This window comes from Erpetoichthys calabaricus, chromosome 4 (assembly GCF_900747795.2).
Source record: "Erpetoichthys calabaricus chromosome 4, fErpCal1.3, whole genome shotgun sequence".
Lineage (NCBI taxonomy): Eukaryota > Metazoa > Chordata > Cladistia > Polypteriformes > Polypteridae > Erpetoichthys > Erpetoichthys calabaricus.
The window spans coordinates 30,948,163-30,969,923 of NC_041397.2; the positions used below are offsets into that span (position 1 = coordinate 30,948,163).

Genomic DNA, 21,761 nt, shown 5'->3' on the forward strand with positions numbered 1-21,761 from the left:
CCAAAACAACCACCTGATGCATTTTACCACAATTACAGCAAAACTCAACCCACATCAATGTGCCGCTTGGGATGCCTTTGTGCTAGTAGTATAAAAATATCTTAAAAACCAGCAGATTGAAAACTATGTCAAACTCATAAACAACATTCTGACAGTATACCGGAAAGTTGGTTGCCAGTTGTCACTAAAAATGCATTTCTTACATTTGCATCTGAAATTTTTTCCACCAAATTTTAGGTGGTGTAGGGGAGTTCATCAAGATATTTTTTATAGAAACAAAATATAAAGCTCACTTCAAACTCAACATGATGGGTGAATACTGTTGGTTTTCTGCCAATGGCAACAACGAGCACTCGCAAGCAAAAAAGCTAGTGTTTAAAGCACTTTTCAATAGTATTATGTTGAACTTCAGGTGAATCTTTTAAAACAAATATTATAATTTCAGTACATATTCTTCTGCTTGGTTGTTATGAATACATCAGTGTGGCTTCACACAGTTGTGGAGCAGAAGCCAATTCTGCATTACACAAGCTTTAACTTTTGCACATGTATGCTTAACTTAAGATCCTGATGTAATAGGCAAAACCTGACCTGAAATTGTAAGACCTCCTCGTGTTATTTAGTATAAAGCATACTGGCACACAGCAACAGAAACACGAGTCTGGGTTACATTTCTTGAGTGTTGTTGACAAGACCCATTGGTCACTAATCATTCATGCATTGTAAGACAGACTCATCTACAGAAAGACTATACAGAAAGCAACCACTGCCCAGCTTCTTTAATTGAGTAATCTATATTCTTCACTTGCAGGCAAGAAAATGTGTCCCGGAGTATTTAAGATAACAACACTCGTCTGTTTAATGTCTTCCATCTATTGAGAGAGACACTTGCTCCCAATGATAATTAAAAAAAGAGTACAGATAAATGATTAGGTTTAGGAAATTTCAGTTTCCTTTCCTTATCTGCTAACTAGGAAATTCTGATCAATACACATAAATCTGAGTTTAAATTTATTTTAATGCATCCAAATGATATACAAAAATTCTTCAATGGTCATTCTTTTAAGGATAGAAAGGTGGTTTCAAAAATAACTTGCAGGGCCAATGTGCTTTTGTTGCAATTGCACAGAACGTACTACTTTATGAAGCATTGTAAATGTTGCATTTCTGCAAGAAGCTTTTACTGACAATCAGACCGTATCCCTCTCTAACAAGCCTGACTGGCCGTATGCAGGCCATTATTAGAATGAATTTTAATTTCAGGTCAGGTCAGCTTGTGGAGCTTGCTCTGGTACAGCATGTATGCCATACCTACCACACGATGGAACAGCTCGGTGGCAACGCCCCAAGCAGGCACATGGTCCAGTTCTACTCTTCAGAAATGACCATCTATCTGCTGCAGCCATGTGTTATGCACTGGGTGTCCCCTTGGCCTGGTCCAGCTGCTCGGGTCCTCAACAATGAGGATTCTGCGAGCTGGATCACACTCAGAATCGCACACGTGGCCGTAGTGCCGTAACTGACGCTCTCTCACAATGCAGGTAATGTGCCACATTCGGGACTCTGAGAGCAACTGCTTGTTTGACACAAAGTCAAACCAGCAGTACCGAAGAAGTCCAGTCTTTGTCTCAGGTCACTGGATGGCGTCCATGTCTCGCAACCATATAGCACAACAGAAAGTACCAGATCTCTAAAGACTTGGACCTTAGTCCTTTTGCAAAGGTATCGTGAGCTGAAACACCTCTTTCCAGCAACCTCATGACTATTTTAGATGGACTAAGTGTATAGAATTACTGTTCACTTCCACTTATGTGTCTTAAATTTCTCAAAAGAACTAGTCTATGCTCCTTTGGTGAGTAAGGTTAAAATGTTCTCTAAATTCTTCTGCAGATGAACCCCTTCATAACACGGTGTATTTTCAGGAATTAAAAATCATTTTTTGTCACTTTTTCTAATTCGGTGATCAAGTTTAGAAACACAGGGAGTCATTGCCTATCCTGGAACAATGAAGCACATGGCAGAGACTAGTCCTAGGCAGGATCCCAGCCTATTAAAAGGCACACCAAAGAACACACTCGCTCATAGCATAAAGGTATAGTGACTGTTGTGATAAGGCCAGGTGACCGTGGTTCATAACAGGAGTTAAATAAAAACAGTCCTGTCTTGCACATTCTAGCTCAAGGTGCTTTGCTTTGCAAATATTATAGAAAAGTCAGTCAGAAAAGCCAGATTACAAAATATATTTTGATGGTTAAATCTAACTCTTTCATTTAGTGGTCTATTCATTGTGCTCAATTTTTCTGGATATGCTAAACACACACCTACCACCAACATTAAACAGAAAAAAATAAAAAAAAATACAGGAACTGAATGTTTAAGATGCTAGTTTTTTTGGGACTAATTATTTGTGCACTAATGGAGGTGAAATGTTTCACCAGAACAGCACGGCAGAGTAGTAGTTAGTGCTCCCTCCTCATGGGTTGAAAATGACTGTTTTGAATCCTGTGCTTCATTACTGTCTGTGTTAAGTTTGCGGTTTCCACAATGTGTTTCTTCTGACATCTACATTTTGGTTAAGTTAACTGGTATTTCTCAACTGGGCCATGTGAGTGTGAGTATGCCTGCCAAAGGGCACTTAATCCAGGGTTGGTTCCAGCCATGTATGCATTTCTGCTCTGGTTCCCCAGAATCCTCAACTGATTTGTGCAAGTTTAAGAATGTTATGAGATGTTTTATAAATTGGTTGCATTTGCCCAATTGGTGGAAAAATGCAGAAAAAAATACTGATAAAGAACTGAGCACCATAAATTTATATTATACATATAAAATATACTGATTAAATAATTGTTTGTGGTGTGGTAAGGAATTATAAGACACACAGAAACATGAAAACAGCAGCATCAATGACAAAAATATCTAGACATCGGTAACAGAAGTATGTCTATCTGTAAATGGTTTACAAGTCACAAAGCTTGGAAAGTCTCAGAATGATGACCTGCAAATCATGTAAACCCTATATATAAATGAAAATAATACAAAGACATCGTATAAAATGTCGAACCTGTGAAATTGTATTGTTTTTTGAAAAATATATGCTCAGTTTGAAGTTGATGCCAGCAACACCTTTTAAAAAAGTTGGGACAGGACATGTTTACCACTGTGTTGCATCACCTTTTCTTTTAACAACACTCTGCAAACATTTGAGAACTGAAGAAAACAATTGCTGTAGTTTTTGAAAGTGAAATGTTGTCCCATTCTTGCCTAATATAGGATTTCAGCTCCATAAGAGTGTGGGGTCTCCTTTGTTGTACTTTTTTGTGTTATAATGCGCCAAATGTTTTCAATGGGTGGCAGGACTGGACTGCAGGCAGGGAACTTTAACATGCAGACTCTTTTACTAAGAAGCCATGTGTGATGATGCAGGTTCGGCTCCATGCTCCCATCTGCTGTTTGGGAGCCCTTGCACCCAACACCGTCGGTAATGTTACCGATGAGCTAGACAGTGAGGCAATAACAATGGAGCAAGGGGATGGTATATAAAAGTGCAAAGTGCTTTTATTTAAAATCTAACAATCAAAACAAAAGTGTTCAAATAAAGTGCAGTGTCCAAAGTTCAATAAATAAATCCATAAAAGAAATGTGGAGGTTAAAAACCAATAAATGGAAAAAAAACACAATCCTTTGAAAACAGAGGTTAAAACACAATGCAGGAAACTGTCCTTTTAAAAATCCGGTGCATCCTTCTTTCTCTGGCGGCTCCCCTACTTTCCCAGTCTGGGCTTCTCAACAGGGGAGTCGCCTTACTTGCAGCTGTCCTTCAATCTCCCTACTACAGCCGTTCAGACTGCCTCACTGACCACTGGCTCCGGTAGGCACCACCGAACAGCGACTTGGGATTCCCCAATGACCAGGGCACTCACTCTGGGGATACCACGTCCAAAGTCCTGACTTCCGCGGCCTTACGCGGAGAGTCATCCGCCGTTCATCACTGGTCACTCTCGCTACATGATCACTCAGCGGGAGCGACCTCTACTACTACTCCCGGGTGTCGGCCCAACACCCAGGCTTCCTGCACAGCTGCAACGCAAGCCTGCACTCACTCGCTCTCCTGCACCGACTTTCTCCTCCTGCTGCAGCTTCCGGCCTACTCCTACAACCTCCGTTCATTCTCTTTCCTTTTCTTTCTCTTGTTCTCTAATTGTCTCGGGCTTCTCTATATAATGGACGTGGCAGCTGTGGCAATCAACAGCTCCCGGGAACAATTACGCTGTGGACCGTCTCTCACCTGTGCACTTAGGTGACAAACGACCGCACCACCGCTGCAGCCACACTACCATGCCCCCTCGCTACACCGCGAGCGCGGTGATTATTCATTTAAAAACTGGCCTTTGCTGAGAGAGCTGTGGACCCGCTGTACCACACCATGCTCTTGTAATATGTGAAGAATTTGGTTTGGGACTGTCATGCTGAAAAAGACACTGTATTGATGATAGCATATGTTGCCCTAAAACCTGTATATACTGTTTGGCATTAATGGTGCCTTCTGAGATTTATGCCATGTGCACTAATGCACTCCTGTACCATCGGGAATGTTGGCTTTGGAACTGTGCAATGATAACAATCCAGATTATCCCTCTCCTATTTAGCCCAGAGGATGCAGTGTCCATGTTTTCCAGAAACAATTTGAAATTTTGATTTGTCAGACAGTTTTCCACTTCCCCTCAGTCTATCTTATATGAGCTTGGGTCCAGAGAAGGCAGTGGTGTTTCTGAATTATGTTTATGTACAGTTTCTTCTTTGCATAGTAGAGTATTAACTTTAATTTGTGGGTGCAGCAATCAACTGTGTTCACAGAGAATGCTTTTCCGAAGTGTTCCTGAGCCCATGCAGGTATGCACTAAAGAATCATGATTTTTTTTTTTAGTGCTCTCTGAGGGCTTGAAGATCACGGTCACCTAATATTGATCATCGGCAAATTACTGTAGCCCACTGTAGAGATTCTTATCTTTACTTTGTTTAGAAAAATTTGTCCAGACAAGACCGGAGCACAAAGAAATATTTATGTTGTGCACCTCAGCAGCGTCTGCACTATGCACAGCTCAGTTTGTGTTCGGTTGCATACACTAGTGCAGACAGTGTGCCAGGCATCTCGTAGGACATGCGGCCTCCTTGCTACCTGTGCGCCATGGGTGTGACAGTGAGGCAGAGCCACCTCAACTTCGGCAGATACCCACTGCCAGGACCAGGACTCACCCCCTGATCTTCCCACGTGAATCGCAGCCTGCCAGATGGACACACAGCTGGGTCCCACTCTCTTCCGCTCCCTTTTCAAGTGTGGCACCGCAGGGTGAGTGACAGCTAACCCGGATGCAGTCCAGACTCCAGTGAGTGACTGAGTCCAGGCAGCTTCCTCCTGTCATCACCACTGCCCGCTTGTCTTGTTGCTCCGGTTGAGAGGTACTAAGGGTGAGTGAGTGAGCCTGAGGAGAGGACGTTTTGGGGGCAGGAGCACTGGCACTGCAGCAAGGACACAGTGGCCACTACACCACCAGGGGTTTTTAAACAATAAATATAATCCAGGGGGACATTACGCAAGGGAACATTTAGCACTCACTATACAAGCACAGTGCCAGCTGTCCTTCCCCTGCCTCCCCAAAAAAGGCCCTGGTGATGTATTGGTTATAAATGTTGTGTGGTAGGACATTCTTTCAAAAATTCAACATGCAAGCAAATTGATGCAGACAGAGTCCATGCAGCTGAATGTTGCTGTAGACATCCTGAAAAAAATTGAAGCCTTCTCATTTAATTATAGAATTAATGGCTTTGCTTCTGCACAAACCTCTGCAAGAGAGAACTTGGAACCTGTGCTGAAGCAAAAGAGGCTGTGAAAAACAACGCAGTAATTCTCATATGAGGCTCCCAACAAACAAATTAGTGATGGACTTAAACAAATGGGAATCTTTTTTTTCAACACAGTTGTGGATGCTTCCATTACATCATTACAGGTGACATCTCAAACATTTAATGAAGTTCACAGCAAATCTGGAGTCCTTACCAACTTTAAAAAACTCTGCAATGCAGAGATAAATGAACAACAATGTACAGTAAGTAGGGCAGCACGGTAGCACAGTGGTAGCGCTGCTGCCTTGCAGTTAGGAGACCTGGGTTTACTTCCCAGGTCCTCCCTGCATGGAGTTTGCATGTTCTCCCTGTGTCTGTGTGGGTTTCAAAGACATGCTGGTTAGGTGCATTGGCGATCCTAAAATTATCCAGTGTGTGTGCCCTGCAGTGGGCTGGCACCCTGCCCAGGATTTGTTCCTGCCTTGCGCCATGTGTTGGCTGGGAGTGGCTCCAGCAGACCCCCGTGACCCTGTGTTAGGATATAGCAGATTGGAAAATGACTGACAACACTAAGTCATTCCCTAAGCTACAATGACCAGTCAAACCTTGAGGGGAAAACACTGGCACAAAAAATATGTTTTCCTGGACTTTCCAAAAAGCTAACATGACTACACTGGAACTATTAACATTCTTATAAGAAACTAATTTAAATAAAACGCATCCAAATATGTGGATAGCCCTCAGAATTGCAGCCATCAATCCCATAACTGTAGCTTCTGCAGAGAGAAGCTTCTCAAAACTGAAGCTCATAAAAAATTCCTTGAGGTCTCCAATGTCAAAAGACCGACTCAATGGCCTTGCAATGATGAGCATTAACAGACACGTGTCTAGGAATATATCATATAATGATGTTATAAATGATTCTGCTGCAAGAAAGTTAAGGCATGTACAATATTAAAAAGACTTTTATTTGCAATATTAAGTCCCTCCATTTGCCAGTGATGTGTTTCTAATATTATTTATTTGTTGTACTTCCTTTTTCTATATAAAGTTTGTAGAGTATGTTAAATAAGTTATGTACATCCAAAGTCGTTCTGTTTTGTTATTTTATTGTTCTATATAAGTTTGTATGTTTTGGTACTTACATGATTTACATGCAAAAGAGTTCTATTGTGGTATTATTATTATTTTATTCTATTTTCATTTATTTATGTTAAATTAATTAAGCTATTAACCTCTGTTAGTAGCATACTGTGTGTGTGTGTGTGTGTCTGTGTATGGTGGTGTGAAGGTGAGAGGACGGAGTTGGAAATGGCGCTGACTATATCCATCCTACAAACAGCTTTACTCACTCTTAGAAAACTGAACCTAATAAGTGGCCATTCACTGAAGAATGACATATTAGTAGAGCCTTTATTCACCATTTCAGTTCTAAAGCAGACAATACTAACACATGCTTTGGTTCAATGGCTGCTGAAGGTGGTGGCACATTATGTAGTAGTAGAACTTTTAAGGCCCACAGCTCCACAGGAATGAGAGAAGGTGATTTTATAAAGCATACAGTTTATATACACTACACTAATGTAGAAAAAAGTTACAAAGCCAGCATAAATAAATGCATAAATTAAGAAAAATAAACATAAATAATGTAGACAAGAAGAGCACACTCTGTTCATTTAGGAAATAGCGAATCTGTGCTTATAAATGAAGTCAAGAACCAAAATACTCAATGAATTTGGAAAGACCAAAAATCCTTAAGTCTGGTTACTTAAATCCTTCTTCAAAACTTCCAAAATATTATGTTACTAAAACATACCATAATGAGACCTAGAATGCTCTTAATGAAATAAAAAAACTTTTAAGTGCAAAATTTAGCCTGTTTTTTCAAAATACAGTAAAATCTTTAGGAATGTATATATTGTTTATGAATAACAAACATTTACATGATTTGTAGGTTCCAGTTGTTACCTATATTCAGCAAATAATGCCATTTATCCTTTAAACATATCAAAGTTCCCAATACTCTCATGATCTGATGTGCAATGAGCTGCTAAACAGAAAAAATGATTCAGAAGTACATAAACAGAGACACCTAGTGGACATACTTAGGGAACACACCACAAACAAAGTACTGTGAATGCTTCAACATGGATATTTTAAGGTAAAAAAGAAATTAAATACTTAATGTATTTGTACTTGGTGGTCTTCATAGATTAACACACTGGCAAAGAGTCTCACCTGTTGTATTGATCATGCTTTTTGGAGTTGCCGATGCTGCAGCAAATATATTCGGTGTGCTTCCAGCAGAAAGTCCTCCTGCTGCACTAGCAGCACCCACTGTGTTTACTGCCAAACTACCTGGTGGGGGCTTCTTTACAGGCACAACCACACTTCTGTAGGAGGAAACATAATTGGACAATGAGTTAGAGAAAAACAGAAAATAAATATAAAAAAATAAAAGACAAAAAAAAAAAAAAAAAACTCTTGCCAGATTTTTATAAGCATTACATCAGATATGTGATTCACAAAAGATACTGGAACAAAATTCAATGTGACAGATTTGGACCAAGATGCTTTTCACACTGCTGTTCAGCTAAGGAAGCTGAAGCTGCTTGTGACTAAGAAATATAAGCAGAAGCATTTGTGAGGAAGAATTCTTCAGCATAATACAGCTCATTGCATTTCTGAATGCTATTTGCCTGGTATGTCTCCAAGCAATTCTCACTATGGTATTGCATACTGAGATTTTTACTTTTCTTTGGAAACACTGAGATTTAAACTATGTTTTAAGAATACAGCGAATATGTTTTTAAAAAGTTATTATAACAACAGTTGCAGAAATTCAAACGTAACATTTTAAACCCACTTAATCAAATTCAGTCATGGTGGGACACAGCCTATCCCTACAGCACTGAACAAAAGGCAGGAACCAGTGGTGGAAAGCGCTCCAGGCCTTTGTAGAGCTCACTTACATGCATACACCTATACGGACCCCGTCTAGATTCATCAATAAATCACACCTGTATATCTTTAGGTTATGTGTGAAAAAACACACAGAAGATGCAAACCAGCTAACTGGCAGCAATTTAGTCCTTGTTAAGTGAATGAATACCTGAAGAAAATTCATACACACACAGGAAAACATTGCATAACCCACAGAGACAGGATTCATGGCAGAACTTTAGTAGAGGATTCTGAAGATGAAAGGCAGCAGTGCTAACCAGTGTCCCATTCTGCTGTCCAGTGGTTGAGCAACTAACAATGTATTGATTGTTTGCAAGGAACTACTGCCTACAAAAGCATCACTATTTCTCAATGCTTATCTTCCACGTTTATTCAATGAATATATTTATAAAATTTCCAACAGTGTCTGGATATTCAAACCTCTGCCCCACTATGCCATTCAATATGAAAAAATCATGTAAATATCAATGCATAAACTTTCACGAATAATATATAGGTTTATATCCATCCATCCATTTTCCAACCCACTGAATCAGAACACAGGGTCACGGGGGTCTGCTGGAGCCAATCCCAGCCAACACAGGGCACAAGGCAGGGAACCAATCCTGGGCAGGGTGCCAACCCACCGCAGGACACACACAAAAACACCCACACACCAAGCACACACTAGGGCCAATTTAGAATCGCCAATCCACCTAACCTGCATGTCTTTGGACTGTGGGAGGAAACCGGAGCGCCCGGAGGAAACCCACGCAGACACGGGGAGAACATGCATAGGTTTATATTATAAACTTAAAAATTCTCCATTCCAATGTTTGTGTAATCTAAAATAAATCTAAAATAAATAAATAGAATACAAAAAAGAAGAATATTTAAGCATAGAGTTTAACTTAATCAATAACACAAAATATTTAAATTTACTATGAATCAAATTTAAATCTTAATACTCAATTATGAGTAGGCTGCATAGAAATTACAAGGCAGAACTTTCCCATGAAGATATCGTCTTCTGTTAAGATGCCTTTCTTCAATGGCTCTTTATTCCCGCTTCAACGCTTTTTGGCAACGTGAGATGTGTCTAGTGTATTAAATTTACACTAGTTTTCAGAAATACACAGCAGCTCATTCCCAGAGACATAATTAGACAAATCACCTTTTAGAGGTACAAGAACTTCTATTAAACATTTTGCTGTGAAACGGTGTGGTAGGCAACAATTGTGCAACTACCTCCATAACTGCCCAAGGATGACACAGTCATAGTGCTTTCTGACTGGTTAAAAATTAAATGTGAATGCCATTCATCTATAAATCAAACCCACGCATTGCCTCACAGGAAAAAGCTAAAACTTATATTGTGTGGACACAGGGAACCAAAGAAGAGTAAAGAGAACAAGTATTGCATGTCTTCATTTTCAGTTAGAGCCAACCATAAATAAGACATTACCATGAGGTCTATAGCTCCATAAGGACTGAACATTTAGAGTTAATGTGTTTCTTCTATACAGAAATACATGCTTGTCTGTTTTCTCTTCATTTATTTTAATGGTCCCAAAAGCAGACAACAAAAAAAACAAATACACGTACAAACTATCAACTTTTCAAGAATTATATTATCAATACAAAATACTCTATCTAAAAAGGTCAACAGATGTATTTTATATCACAGTCTTGCCTAAACTACCTAATATTTCTTCCTGATAATATTTCTATGTTATCCATCCATCTCTCCATTTATTGGACCAATTTTCTCCATTACTGGGTTGAGGAGTGCTAGGCTTTTTCTTTTCTAGCAGTATTAACACTAGGATACAAATTATTTATAAAACTACAGAACTTCGCCCTCTGCTCGGTTCGCTTGCCAACCCCCCGGCCTGCTCTATGCGCTAGTCACTTTGCGTCTCTGCCGCTCGCGTATGTGGATTTCACTTTCACCAAACAACAAATCTTAATTCTCACAGATACGCCTCTTCATTGGGAAGAAACACTACTTTTCCCTGATGGCAGCACGAATTAGGCGATCTACAAGTCTCCGACTTAAAGTTTAAATCCGAACAATATATTCGATCAGTTTACGCTGTTCCGTTATTTTACTGAGTAATAATTTCTGTTTGTTAGCGGTAATGTGATCTTTACTATCTTTTTTTTGAGACTTTCGAATTTTAGTACTTTCATTACCTCTAACCTGCTCTGCATGTGTATCGCGCCAAAGTTTTGGAACCTCTTTACGATGTTCTACTTTGTCATCTACTCTTTGTCTTTTATTTCCGGTCCCGGCGTGGTTAAATCTTTGCGCAAAGTCTCGTCTCATGGGACTTGAAAGTTACTAAAAAGTCTCATTTCGTCCCAGGCTAAAAAGTCTTGTCTCATCCCAGGTTTTTTTTTTATATAATAGAGAGATATAATTAACTAGTTGTGTTATCCAGCTTCACCAGGTTGGTTTTCTAAGGCAATGGGCCTCAATTATAGTGCCATCAATTAATCAGATCTGTCAGAAGTACTTTTTTGCATTTATTTGAATTATTAGTTGACTTGGGCGTCTTACTCTTAAACATGGTATATACCAGTGTTTCTCAAACTGTGGGGCAGGCCCCCTTAGGGGGGCATGAAGTAATAAAAAGGGGGTGCAAAGATGTGAAAAAAAGAAAACAAGAATCGAAAACATGAAAAATACATCTATTCAAACCAAAACAAATTAACTTAAACTACATTCTGATAGTAGAAAAATAAAGATAGAGTTAGATTAATGTCGATAAAAGTTAAGTAGGTATAATAAAATATGCATCTATGATATATCATTAATTAAAAAAGAACAAATTGGAATTAGTGGGCTCCTTTCAAAAAAACGTTAGGGGGGCACGATTAAAACTGTTATGAAAACTTGTGTCGCAAATACTTAAAAGTTGAGAAACACTGGAGTATACAATTGCACATGAGTAAAACATTTCTGCTGTATATCAAGTACTAGTTATTCTACTGGATGACTCGGATTAGTTGATGGTCATTGCAAAACGCAATTCACAGAAAACTGAATTCCTTTTAATCAAAACACATACAGTGGAACCTCGGTTCATGACCATAATTCATTCTAAAACTCTGGTCGTAAACCGATTTGGTCATGAACCGAAGCAATTTCCCCCATAGGATTGTATGTAAATACAATTAAACCGTTCCAGATGTACGAACTGTATGTAAATACTTTTTTTTTTTTTTTAAAGATTTTTAAGCACAAATATAGTTAACTACACCATAGAATGCACATCGTAATAGTAAACTAAATGTAAAAACACTGAATAACACTGAGAAAACCTTGAACAACAGAGAAAACTAACATTGCAAGAGTTCGCGCTATGGCCTTACAACTCGATCGCTGTAAACACTTTTTTTTAATGAGTTTTAAGCACAGGGGAAAAAAAGGAACATTTGAACAAATCCGAACTTTATTTAAAAACCAACCACAAGCAACCAAGAAAGTAACATTGCAGCAGTTCATGCTATAGCCTTACAACCCGATCGAAAGGGAAAAAAAATGAACATTTGAAAAATCTGTAACTTAATAAACAACCAAGAAAAGTAACATTGCAACAATTCACGCTACGAACCAAAAAATGAACATTTAAAAAATCCGTAATACAAAAACTAACCATAAACCACCAAGAAAACTAACATTGCATGAGTCGAGTTCTGGCATGAAGCGAGGAGGAACTGGGTGGAGAAAAGGTTACAGTGCTTAGAAGCCATGGTTAACTGCAAAAGCACACAAAATACTGTAGAGCACAAAGAGTTCACAGGTAAAGCAGGCACATCTGACTGAGAACAATGCAATACGTGTGGAAATAATTGGCGCGCACAAACCGAAAGGGAAACTGGCTTGTTCGTATACCAAGTGTGTGGTCGTGAACCGAGGCAAAAGTTTGTACCGAGACGTTCATGAACTGAGGTTCCACTGTAATTGGTAGGAAAAAATGTGAATTTTGAATATATATTTTTGTTATTAGATGTTAAATTTTCATTTTTTATGTTGTTCACTCTGCGGCACGGTGGCGCAGTGGGTAGCGCTGCTGCCTCGCAGTTGGGAGACCTGGGGACCTGGGTTCGCTTCCCGGGTCCTCCCTGCGTGGAGTTTGCATGTTCTCCCCGTGTCTGTGTGGGTTTCCTGCGGGCGCTCTGGTTTCCTCCCACAGTCCAAAGACATGCAGGTTAGGTGGATTGGCGATTCTAAATTGTCCCTAGTGTGTGCTTGGTGTGTTTGTGTGTGTCCTGCAGTGGGTTGGCACCCTGCCCGAGATTGTTTCCTGCTTTGTGCCCTGTGTTGGCTGGGATTGGCTCCAGCAGACCCCCGTGACCCTGTGTTTGGATTCAGCGGGTTGGAAAATTGATGGATGTTGTTCACTCAAGTATTTCATTTAGTGTTTACTATCAATTGTATGTTCAGGCTTATTTTTTGCCGTATTTGTAGCCAGGCAACAAAGGTTTAACACTGAATAATATTTTATTTTAACTTATTACAAATTAATATATTTTGGAGGCTGTGTAAATGTGAATGTAGATGTACACTGTTGCGGACAGCAGGAGTAGAGATCTCTCTTCATAGTCTGCAGATGGTAATGTATATTAAAATTAATGCTGATGGGACTTTGTGAGAAGTGGCAGTAAATTGAGGGCAAAAAGGGGTAATTGTCGATGCAGTGTTTGGGTTTCTCCCTAGAAATGTACTGTAGTGGCTTCTCGTGGGTATAGGAAAGAAGATGCAGCAGTCTCAAATGTAGAAAACCAATCAAAGAACTTTTTATGATGGAGTGTAGTTCAAAACAAGCGAGAATTGAAAAGTTATACATAAGAGAACAGGTCAAAAGAACTAATACTATAAACTATATATAGTGTCTAGCCCATCTCTCTTGAGATTGTGTGGGACATATTAACTGAGTTTCATTAGCATTTAAACTTTTGCTTCAAGAAAAGCAATACCTGTAGCCACTAAAGCAACAGTGGCTGGCATGCAGTCGAGAGTTACAGCTCAGTCGCTAAGCACCTCTTACTTGAGCTTTGCTGAAGTTTTCTTTATCCACTTCATAGCTCGTTTTCCACACAGTACATCACCCAGTCTGTTTTTCCTGTGCAGGTTACCTGGTCTTATTTACTTGCTGTGAGCCCCATTTCTCTATGTGATCACTTTTCAGGGCTGAGACAAAATAAGGATGTAGTGCCTAAAAATAGTCTATTTGCAACAGTATTATCGACAAATATAAAAACATATGTCAGCTATATTTTCTTTTTTCTACAACATCCTCAAACTTCAACCAAATCAGTCTGATGTGTTTTTGAGATTTTAGAGCATTTACATTTTTAATTGGTCAGGGTTTTTCCCTTAATACTGATATATCAAAATGCTCATTCTTAGCATATGTCTACTGCCCTAGATGTATAATCCTGACAAATTTCAGGTTTTTAACTAAATGGGAAAAAGTGTTTTTGCTAATGAGTATGTGAGTGAGTCAACTTTGCATTATATATATAGTAACATTCTGGCATATCACCACAAGACAGTGTGTCCCAAAAGCCATGCAAAATGGGGCTGTTGAAGTGCTGTGGATTATGGATGAGCACCGAGGAGCTCAAACTGGGAATTGAAAAGGAAGTTTTTAACACCAAAAAGGAAAAAGAAAACTAGCTTGGAGGTGTGTACACTTGGTTACAGTAATCCCTCGCTATATCGCGCTTCGCCTTTCGCGGCTTCACTCCATCGCGGATTTTATATGTAAGCATATTTAAATATATATCGCAGATTTTTCGCTGCTTGGCGGGTTTCTGCGGACAATGGGTCTTTTAATTTCTGGTACATGCTTCCTCAGTTGGTTTGCCCAGTTGATTTCATACAAGGGACGCTATTGGCAGATGGCTGAGAAGCTACCCGGCTTACTTTTCTCTCTCTCTTGCGCTGACTTTCTCTGATCCTGACGTAGGGGGATTGAGCAGGGGGGCTGTTCGCACACCTAGACGATACGGACGCTCGTCTAAAAATGCTGAAAGATTATCTTCACGTTGCTATCTTTTGTGCAGCTGCTTCCTGAAACGACATGCTGCACGGTGCTTCGCATACTTAAAAGCTCGAAGGGCACGTATTGATTTTTGCTTGAAAAACAAACTCTGTCTCTCTCTCTCTCTCTTTGTCTGCTCCTGACGGAGGGGGTGTGAGCTGCCGCTTTCAACAGCTTTGTGCCGCAGTGCTTCGCATACTTAAAAGCAAAACAGCCCTATTGATTTGTTTGCTTTTCTCTATCTCTGTGACATGATCTGCTGCTGACACGCACTCCTTTGAAGTGGAAGATATGTTTGCATTCTTTTAATTGTGAGACAGAACTGTCATCTCTGTCTTGTCATGGAGCACAGTTTAAACTTTTGAAAAAGAGACAAATGTTTGTTTGCAGTGTTTGAATAACGTTCCTGTCTCTCTACAAGCTCCTGTGTTTCTGCGCAAATCTGTGACCCAAGCATGAAAATATAAAAATAACCATATAAAACATATGGTTTCTACTTCGCGGATTTTCTTATTTCGCGGGTGGCTCTGGAATGCAACCCCCGTGATGGAGGAGGGATTACTGTATATTGTTTTTTTTTAGTTTGCATGTTCAGTTAACATAAAAGAACAATAAACCTCTTTTTGATTGCAGTAGGTACTTGCTCATGCAGTTAATTTCTCCTGCCTGGAAAGGGACATTACAATATAGATATTAGGATTGCGCAGAACACCAGTACTGGAAACGTACAGAAAAGCCTAAATGGTACAGTACCAGCTTTTCAGAATTTTTGCTATTAAAAATAAACATCACCTTTTCCCTTAATCCCCCACTACCCCCCAGTATTCCCACAACACTTGCTATTGCATTTGTGGAAAAATGTCAGTTTCATTGACTTTGCAAAATTGAACTATGTACTTTTATGTGATTGTAACTTCATGCCCTCGTATTACTTCATTGTGATTAGGACTTCACAAAGGACACCTCCCCTTATTGTTTTGTTTCAATGCCAACATGACTTTACATCTATGAAGAGGGAAACGGCGCATGGTGTGGCACAGGGCACCATAGAAGTTGGAATAAGACCATTTCAGAAAGCAGGAATGGGGATTGGGGGAAAGGTTTGGAGATTTACAGGATATTGAGGTCCGAAAGATGGTACTGATACCATAGCAGATTCAACACCAATATATATATATATATATATATATATATATATATATATATATATATATATATATATACATCATATATATATACACTGCTCAAAAAAATAAAAAAAAACAATCATTACAGTCTAATACCAAGTCAATTAAGCTTCAGGAATATTAATCTATCCAGTTAGGAAGCAAACAAAATTGCAAATCAACTTCATCTGCTTTGGTGCAAATAAAAGTGAAAACAGTTGCACTGGAGAAGCAACCGCAAGGTAACCACCAAAAAGGGAATAGTTTTGCAGGTGGTGGCCACAGACAATTACTCTCTCCTTATCCTTCCTGACCAATTCTTCTCTAGTTTTGCATTTTGTTAGTGTTCTTGTCACTGCTACTAGAACGAGGTGTTACCTGCAGCCGAAGCAGATTGCACAAGTAGTCCAGGTCCCCCAGGATTGCACATCCGAGAGATAGATAGATAGATAGATAGATAGATAGATAGATAGATAGATAGATAGATAGATAGATAGATAGATAGATAGATACTTTATTAATCCCAAGGGGAAATTCACTTACTCCAGCAGCACCTTACTGATACAAAAAAACAATCTTAAATTAAAGATTGATAACAATGCAGGTAAAAACAGACAATAACTTTATATAATGTTAACGTTTACCCCCCCGGGTGGAACTGAAGAGTCGCATAGTTTGGGGGAGGAACGATCTCCTCAGTCTGTCAATGGAGCAGGACAGTGACAGCAGTCTGTCGCTGAAGCTGCTCCTCTGACTAGAGATGACACTGTTTAGTGGATGCAGTGGATTTTCCATTATTGATAGGAGCCTGCTGAGCGCCCGTCGCTCTGCCACGGATGTCAAACTGTCTAGCTCCATGCCAACAATAGAGCCTGCCTTCCTCACCAGTTTGAAAGACGCCTCACGCCTGGACTTCTTAATGCTGCCTCCCCAGCACACCACCGCGTAGAAGAGGGCGCTCGCCACAACCGTCTGATAGAACATCTGCAGCATCTTATTGTGTGTACCGTTGCAAGACAAATACTACAATTGTCAGCTCCACCATTGGTGCCCCATTCTCTTCACAGATGTGAGCACATGTGATAGTCATGAAACAGTCTGAAGACACCATGGTGAACAATATGCAGCCTGCAACATCATTCAGCATGACGGGTTTGGCGGTGGGTCAGTGTTTGTCTGGGAAGGCACATCCTTGGACATTACACTGGTGCAGTAGGTCCTAAGTTCCTCCTGGTGCAGGACAATGCCTGGACTCATGTGGTTAGAGTGTGTTGGCAATACTTGAATGAAGAAGGCACTGATGCCATTGACTGGCCTGCATGTTTCCCAGACCTGAATACAACTGAGAACCTCTGAGATATTATGTCTCGGTACATCTGACACTGCCAACAGCACCATAGACTGTCCAGGAGCTCACTGATGGCCTGATACAGGTCTGGGAGGAGATCGCCAAGGATCCCATCTGCTGTCTCTTCGGGAGCGTGCCCAGACATTGTCAGGAAAGCATACGGGCATACGAAGGCCATACACATTACTGACTCACATTATGAGTTGCCATGATTAAATTTATGCAAGTTGGGCCCGCCTTTGATTTCAATTTTTGACTTTTGATTTTCAGTGTTATGTTGAATTCAGCCCCTCAGTAGGTTGGAAATTTTGGTTTCCGTTGACCGTTGTTACATCATTCTGTTACACAGCATTACTCCGTAAAGATTTTCCACTTGAATATTTCGTTTATCAAGATCCAATATGTGATTTAAGAGTACCTTAAATTTTTTAAGCAATATATATACACACACACACATTATACATATAGAGGTGTATATATTATATACTAGCAAAATACCCGCGCTTCGCAGCGGAGAAGTAGTGTGTTAAAGAGGTTATGTAAACATATATATACATATACATATATACACATATCTACATATACACATATCTACATATACATATATATATATATACATATACACATCCACATATATATATATATACATATATATACACATATGAACATATATATATACACATACATATACACACATACATAAACACAAACATATACATATATACATATATACATACATACATAGTGCGTTGTAACACGGGCTGTGATTGTTACATGGGAGAGAGACGACAAATCACAGCTTCCCGCTTTCTAATCGGGCCTGTGATTGGTGCTTTGACTGATGCCCAGATCCCACAGTATCTCCCCTCAGGAGAGGCGTTAGGCAAGTATAATTGAATAGCGGTGCTGCAAGTTTAGCTTTACACCTGTTTTTAAAGCTTATTGACTGAAAGGGGCTTTCATAAAAAAGTTAGGGCTTTGCTACAGGATACACCCTCCACAAGTTAAGGAAGTAAAAATAAAGGTATATATTTCTGTTTTATTTAAACCTTTTAAGTTTGTATGCGGGCGGCATGGTGGCGCAGTGAAAGGTGCCAGTTAGGAGACCCGGGTTCGCTTCCCTGTGTGGAGTTTGAATGTTCTCCCCGTGTCTGTCTGGGTTTCCTCCGGGTACTCCGGTTTTCTCCCACAGTCCAAAGACATGCAGGTTAGGTGCATTGGCGATTGTAAATTGTCCCTGGTGTGTGGGTGTGTGTGCCCTGCGGTGGGCTGGCACCTTGCCCGGGGTTTGTTTCCTGCCTTGTGCCCTGTGTTGGCAGGGACTGGCTCCTGTATTTAGGATATAGCGGGTTGGATAATGGATGGATGGACATTTGTATGCATAGCCCCATTTGCCCATTTTCATCTTTTTTCTTTCTTCAGTAATATTTCAGCAAACCCGGAGCTTGTCAGTTCAAATCCTGGTACTGACACCACTGTGTGACCCTGAGGAAGTCACTTCACCTGCCTGTGCTGCAAGAAACAAAAGTAATGTAACAAATTGTACCTCAGATGTTGCAAGTTGCTGGAATAAAGGCATAAGTAAAATAGATAAATATGTATTATACACATAGGAACTATTCATTTATTTTCAGTTAAGTCATCTGCACCAAACCTTTATAAATGAGGGTTTCTCCTTTTTAGATAGTGCAAACTGTTTCTTCTTCATTGAGGTTTTCTCTTGGAGAGCTTTTTTCATTTCATTGAAAATTAAAGCAGCAGCTGCCAAAATGTGTAGCTTTCTTATTAATTTTTCAACATTGTGTAAAATAACTTTATAAAGTAACATAAAAGGTTTAAACACTGGTTATCCTTTTACACTAAAATATTACTAAAGAGATACAAAAAAAGTAAAATGCATATGTTGTTTTTCTTTAAGGAGATTAAATATTACTGAAGAAAGGAAAAAAAAAAACTAAAACAGCCAAATGGGGCTATGCATACGAACTTAAAAGGTTTAAATAAAACAGAAATACAGTCATCCCTAACCTATCGCGGGGGTTATGTTCCAGAGCCCCCCGGGATAAGTGAAAATCCGCGAAGTACCGACCTATATTTATTTTATTATTTATATATATTTTAAGGCTTTATAAACTCTTCCCACACTCCTATAAACCTTTCTGTCTGTCTTTTTAACCTTTCCCACACTCTTATAAACACTTCCTATGCTCTTAAACACTTTCTACACTCTTAACACCGCAGAGCAACACTATACGCAGTGATCAGACGTTGATGTGTCTGCCACTCGCTTTGTGAAAAGGGGGGCAGGTGAACGCACATTAAGCAGAGGTGGACTTTGTGCTGCTTCTGCCAAAATGCCTGCTTGTCGCTTTGCGCGTTCTGAAGGAGGAGGAGTGTGTGTGTGAGGGCTGAACGCACGTTCGCTCAAACCCCCCTCTCCGAGGCGCGGTACGCTCCTGCCACTTCACATTGTGAGTGGGAGGTGGGGGGGAAGTGGGCTTGCTGAATGCACGCTAAGGAGAAGTGGACTTTGTGCTGCTTGTCGCTCTGCGTGTCAATAAGCCTGTACAGCAGCTGTTTTCCTGTCTCACTGCCTTGTCTTGCATGAACTTAAAATGTTTTATAATAGAGAGATGTTACTCATATCTTTAGTCCGACATCCACATATCATATGTGTTAACAAAGTGTGTTTTATAAGTTTACATGTGTTTAAAGCATGTGGGATGGGTATTTTAAGGCTTAAACTATAAAAATGTTTATTTATATGGTCTTTCTATATCGCGGATTTTCACCTATCACTGATGGGTCTAGAACTAACTTCCGTGATAGGCTGGCGATCACTTGTATTTAAAAAACCCGCGATACAGTGAAAGCCCGTTTCAGTCAATAAGTCTTAAAAACAGGTGTAAAGATATTGACAATAAGCTACGCAAACCCACCAAGACATGGAATCGTTTAAATCAAGTATCATTACACCTTCCTTTCTTAAAGAGAAGTAAGGCAGTACTTATAAGCTTAGTAATGTTATACACTTCAAACAACTGAACCATCCAGAACATTTCAGGCATACATCCAGCATTCAAACTATGTATAAAAAGCACAACTGTTAAAGGAATTCAGTATTTCTTAATTGAAAATGTTCCTTTAATCGTCAACATGTCTCAATGAGTCGTTGTGGTGGTTTTACTTGACGTTTTGATCTTCTGGTTAATTGTGTTTGCAGTTGAGATGTTCTTTCCTGATTTATACTTGTTTTCTCGTTAATATTTGTTTCACTGGTGTTACTGTTCTGATTAGAGGTTATTGGTCCTTTGATGTCTCGACGGTTTCTTCTTAGAACAGCTCCTATTACGCAATTCCGTCACATACTGGCCTATTGTTTCGCCGCTTTTCTGGAAATATGTAAAAAACTTGTGACGCTCAAACGTCACATTGCGCTTTGGGTTGCAATACGCTTTGAATTTTTCAACTATTTTGTTCAATTTCATATTGTCTCCATCTTCTTCAAACTGAAAATTGTTATACAACTCTAGCGCCTCTTCGCCAATTACATGTAGAAGCATAGACGCTTTCATTTTTTCACTTTTCCTATCTGCTTCAATCGCAGCAAGATACAACTCGAATCTCTGTTTAAATCTTTTCCAATTTTCAGCTACATTTCCCTTTAACTGGAGATTTGGTGGGGGCTGTAATCCTTCCATATTTTTTTTTCTGTTTTGCTAGAACGTCTTAGCGCTTTCTGACCACGTTTTCAGGTTACTCACAGACACGAGACTCGTTCAAAAGCTGAACCTCTTCTTCACATTCCTCTTCAAATCCGCCACTTCTGACACCATGTAGTGATCTTGTTAGGTTCATAGTTTAATCAATACACAGGATTGAAAGATATAATAACTTTTTAATAGACAGACTTTAGAGACATTTACTGTACATGTTACTACTCGTTCTTTAGTTCACGCCCATTCTCCTACTTGCATCGGCATTCACAGGCATTACTAATCATTCTGGAAGTATCCCTGAATAGACCTTACTAATCAACTATCATTACAAAATCCAACGTGGTTTGTGCCCTTCAGAATGAAAACAGTTTGCATTTACTTTTTTAATAAAAGGCGAGCTTTTAAGCCTGAGAAATCACCCCGTAAATGCACACGTTTAATTGCACATGTGTTAATATGTATGCTTACACAGTATTAAACCCACCAAGACATGGAATGGTTTAAATCAAGGCGCTGTGCTACCTTCTTCCAGATCGGCCCCAAGGCGTTTCACGTGATTACGTAGGAGGCGTGATGACGCGATACGCGACTCCGCCCCTGTCCATTACAGTATATGGACAAAAAATAGGTTCCAGTTATGACTGTTACGCTTTGAATTTCGAAATGAAACCTACCTAACTTTTGTAAG

The 21,761-nt window shown here is 39.7% G+C and overlaps 1 protein-coding gene across 26 annotated transcripts in view; it reads right to left on the reverse strand.

Moving 5' to 3' along the window:
* Positions 1–21,761, reverse strand: part of nbeaa (neurobeachin a) — a 925,612-nt gene that overhangs the window by 449,090 nt on the left and 454,761 nt on the right. For all 26 annotated transcript variants that reach the window (XM_051927338.1, XM_051927337.1, XM_051927335.1 and 23 more), the window contains one exon: positions 8,080–8,234. In XM_051927338.1, the coding sequence (XP_051783298.1) occupies positions 8,080–8,234 (155 nt within the window). The remainder of the gene's footprint in view (positions 1–8,079; positions 8,235–21,761) is intronic.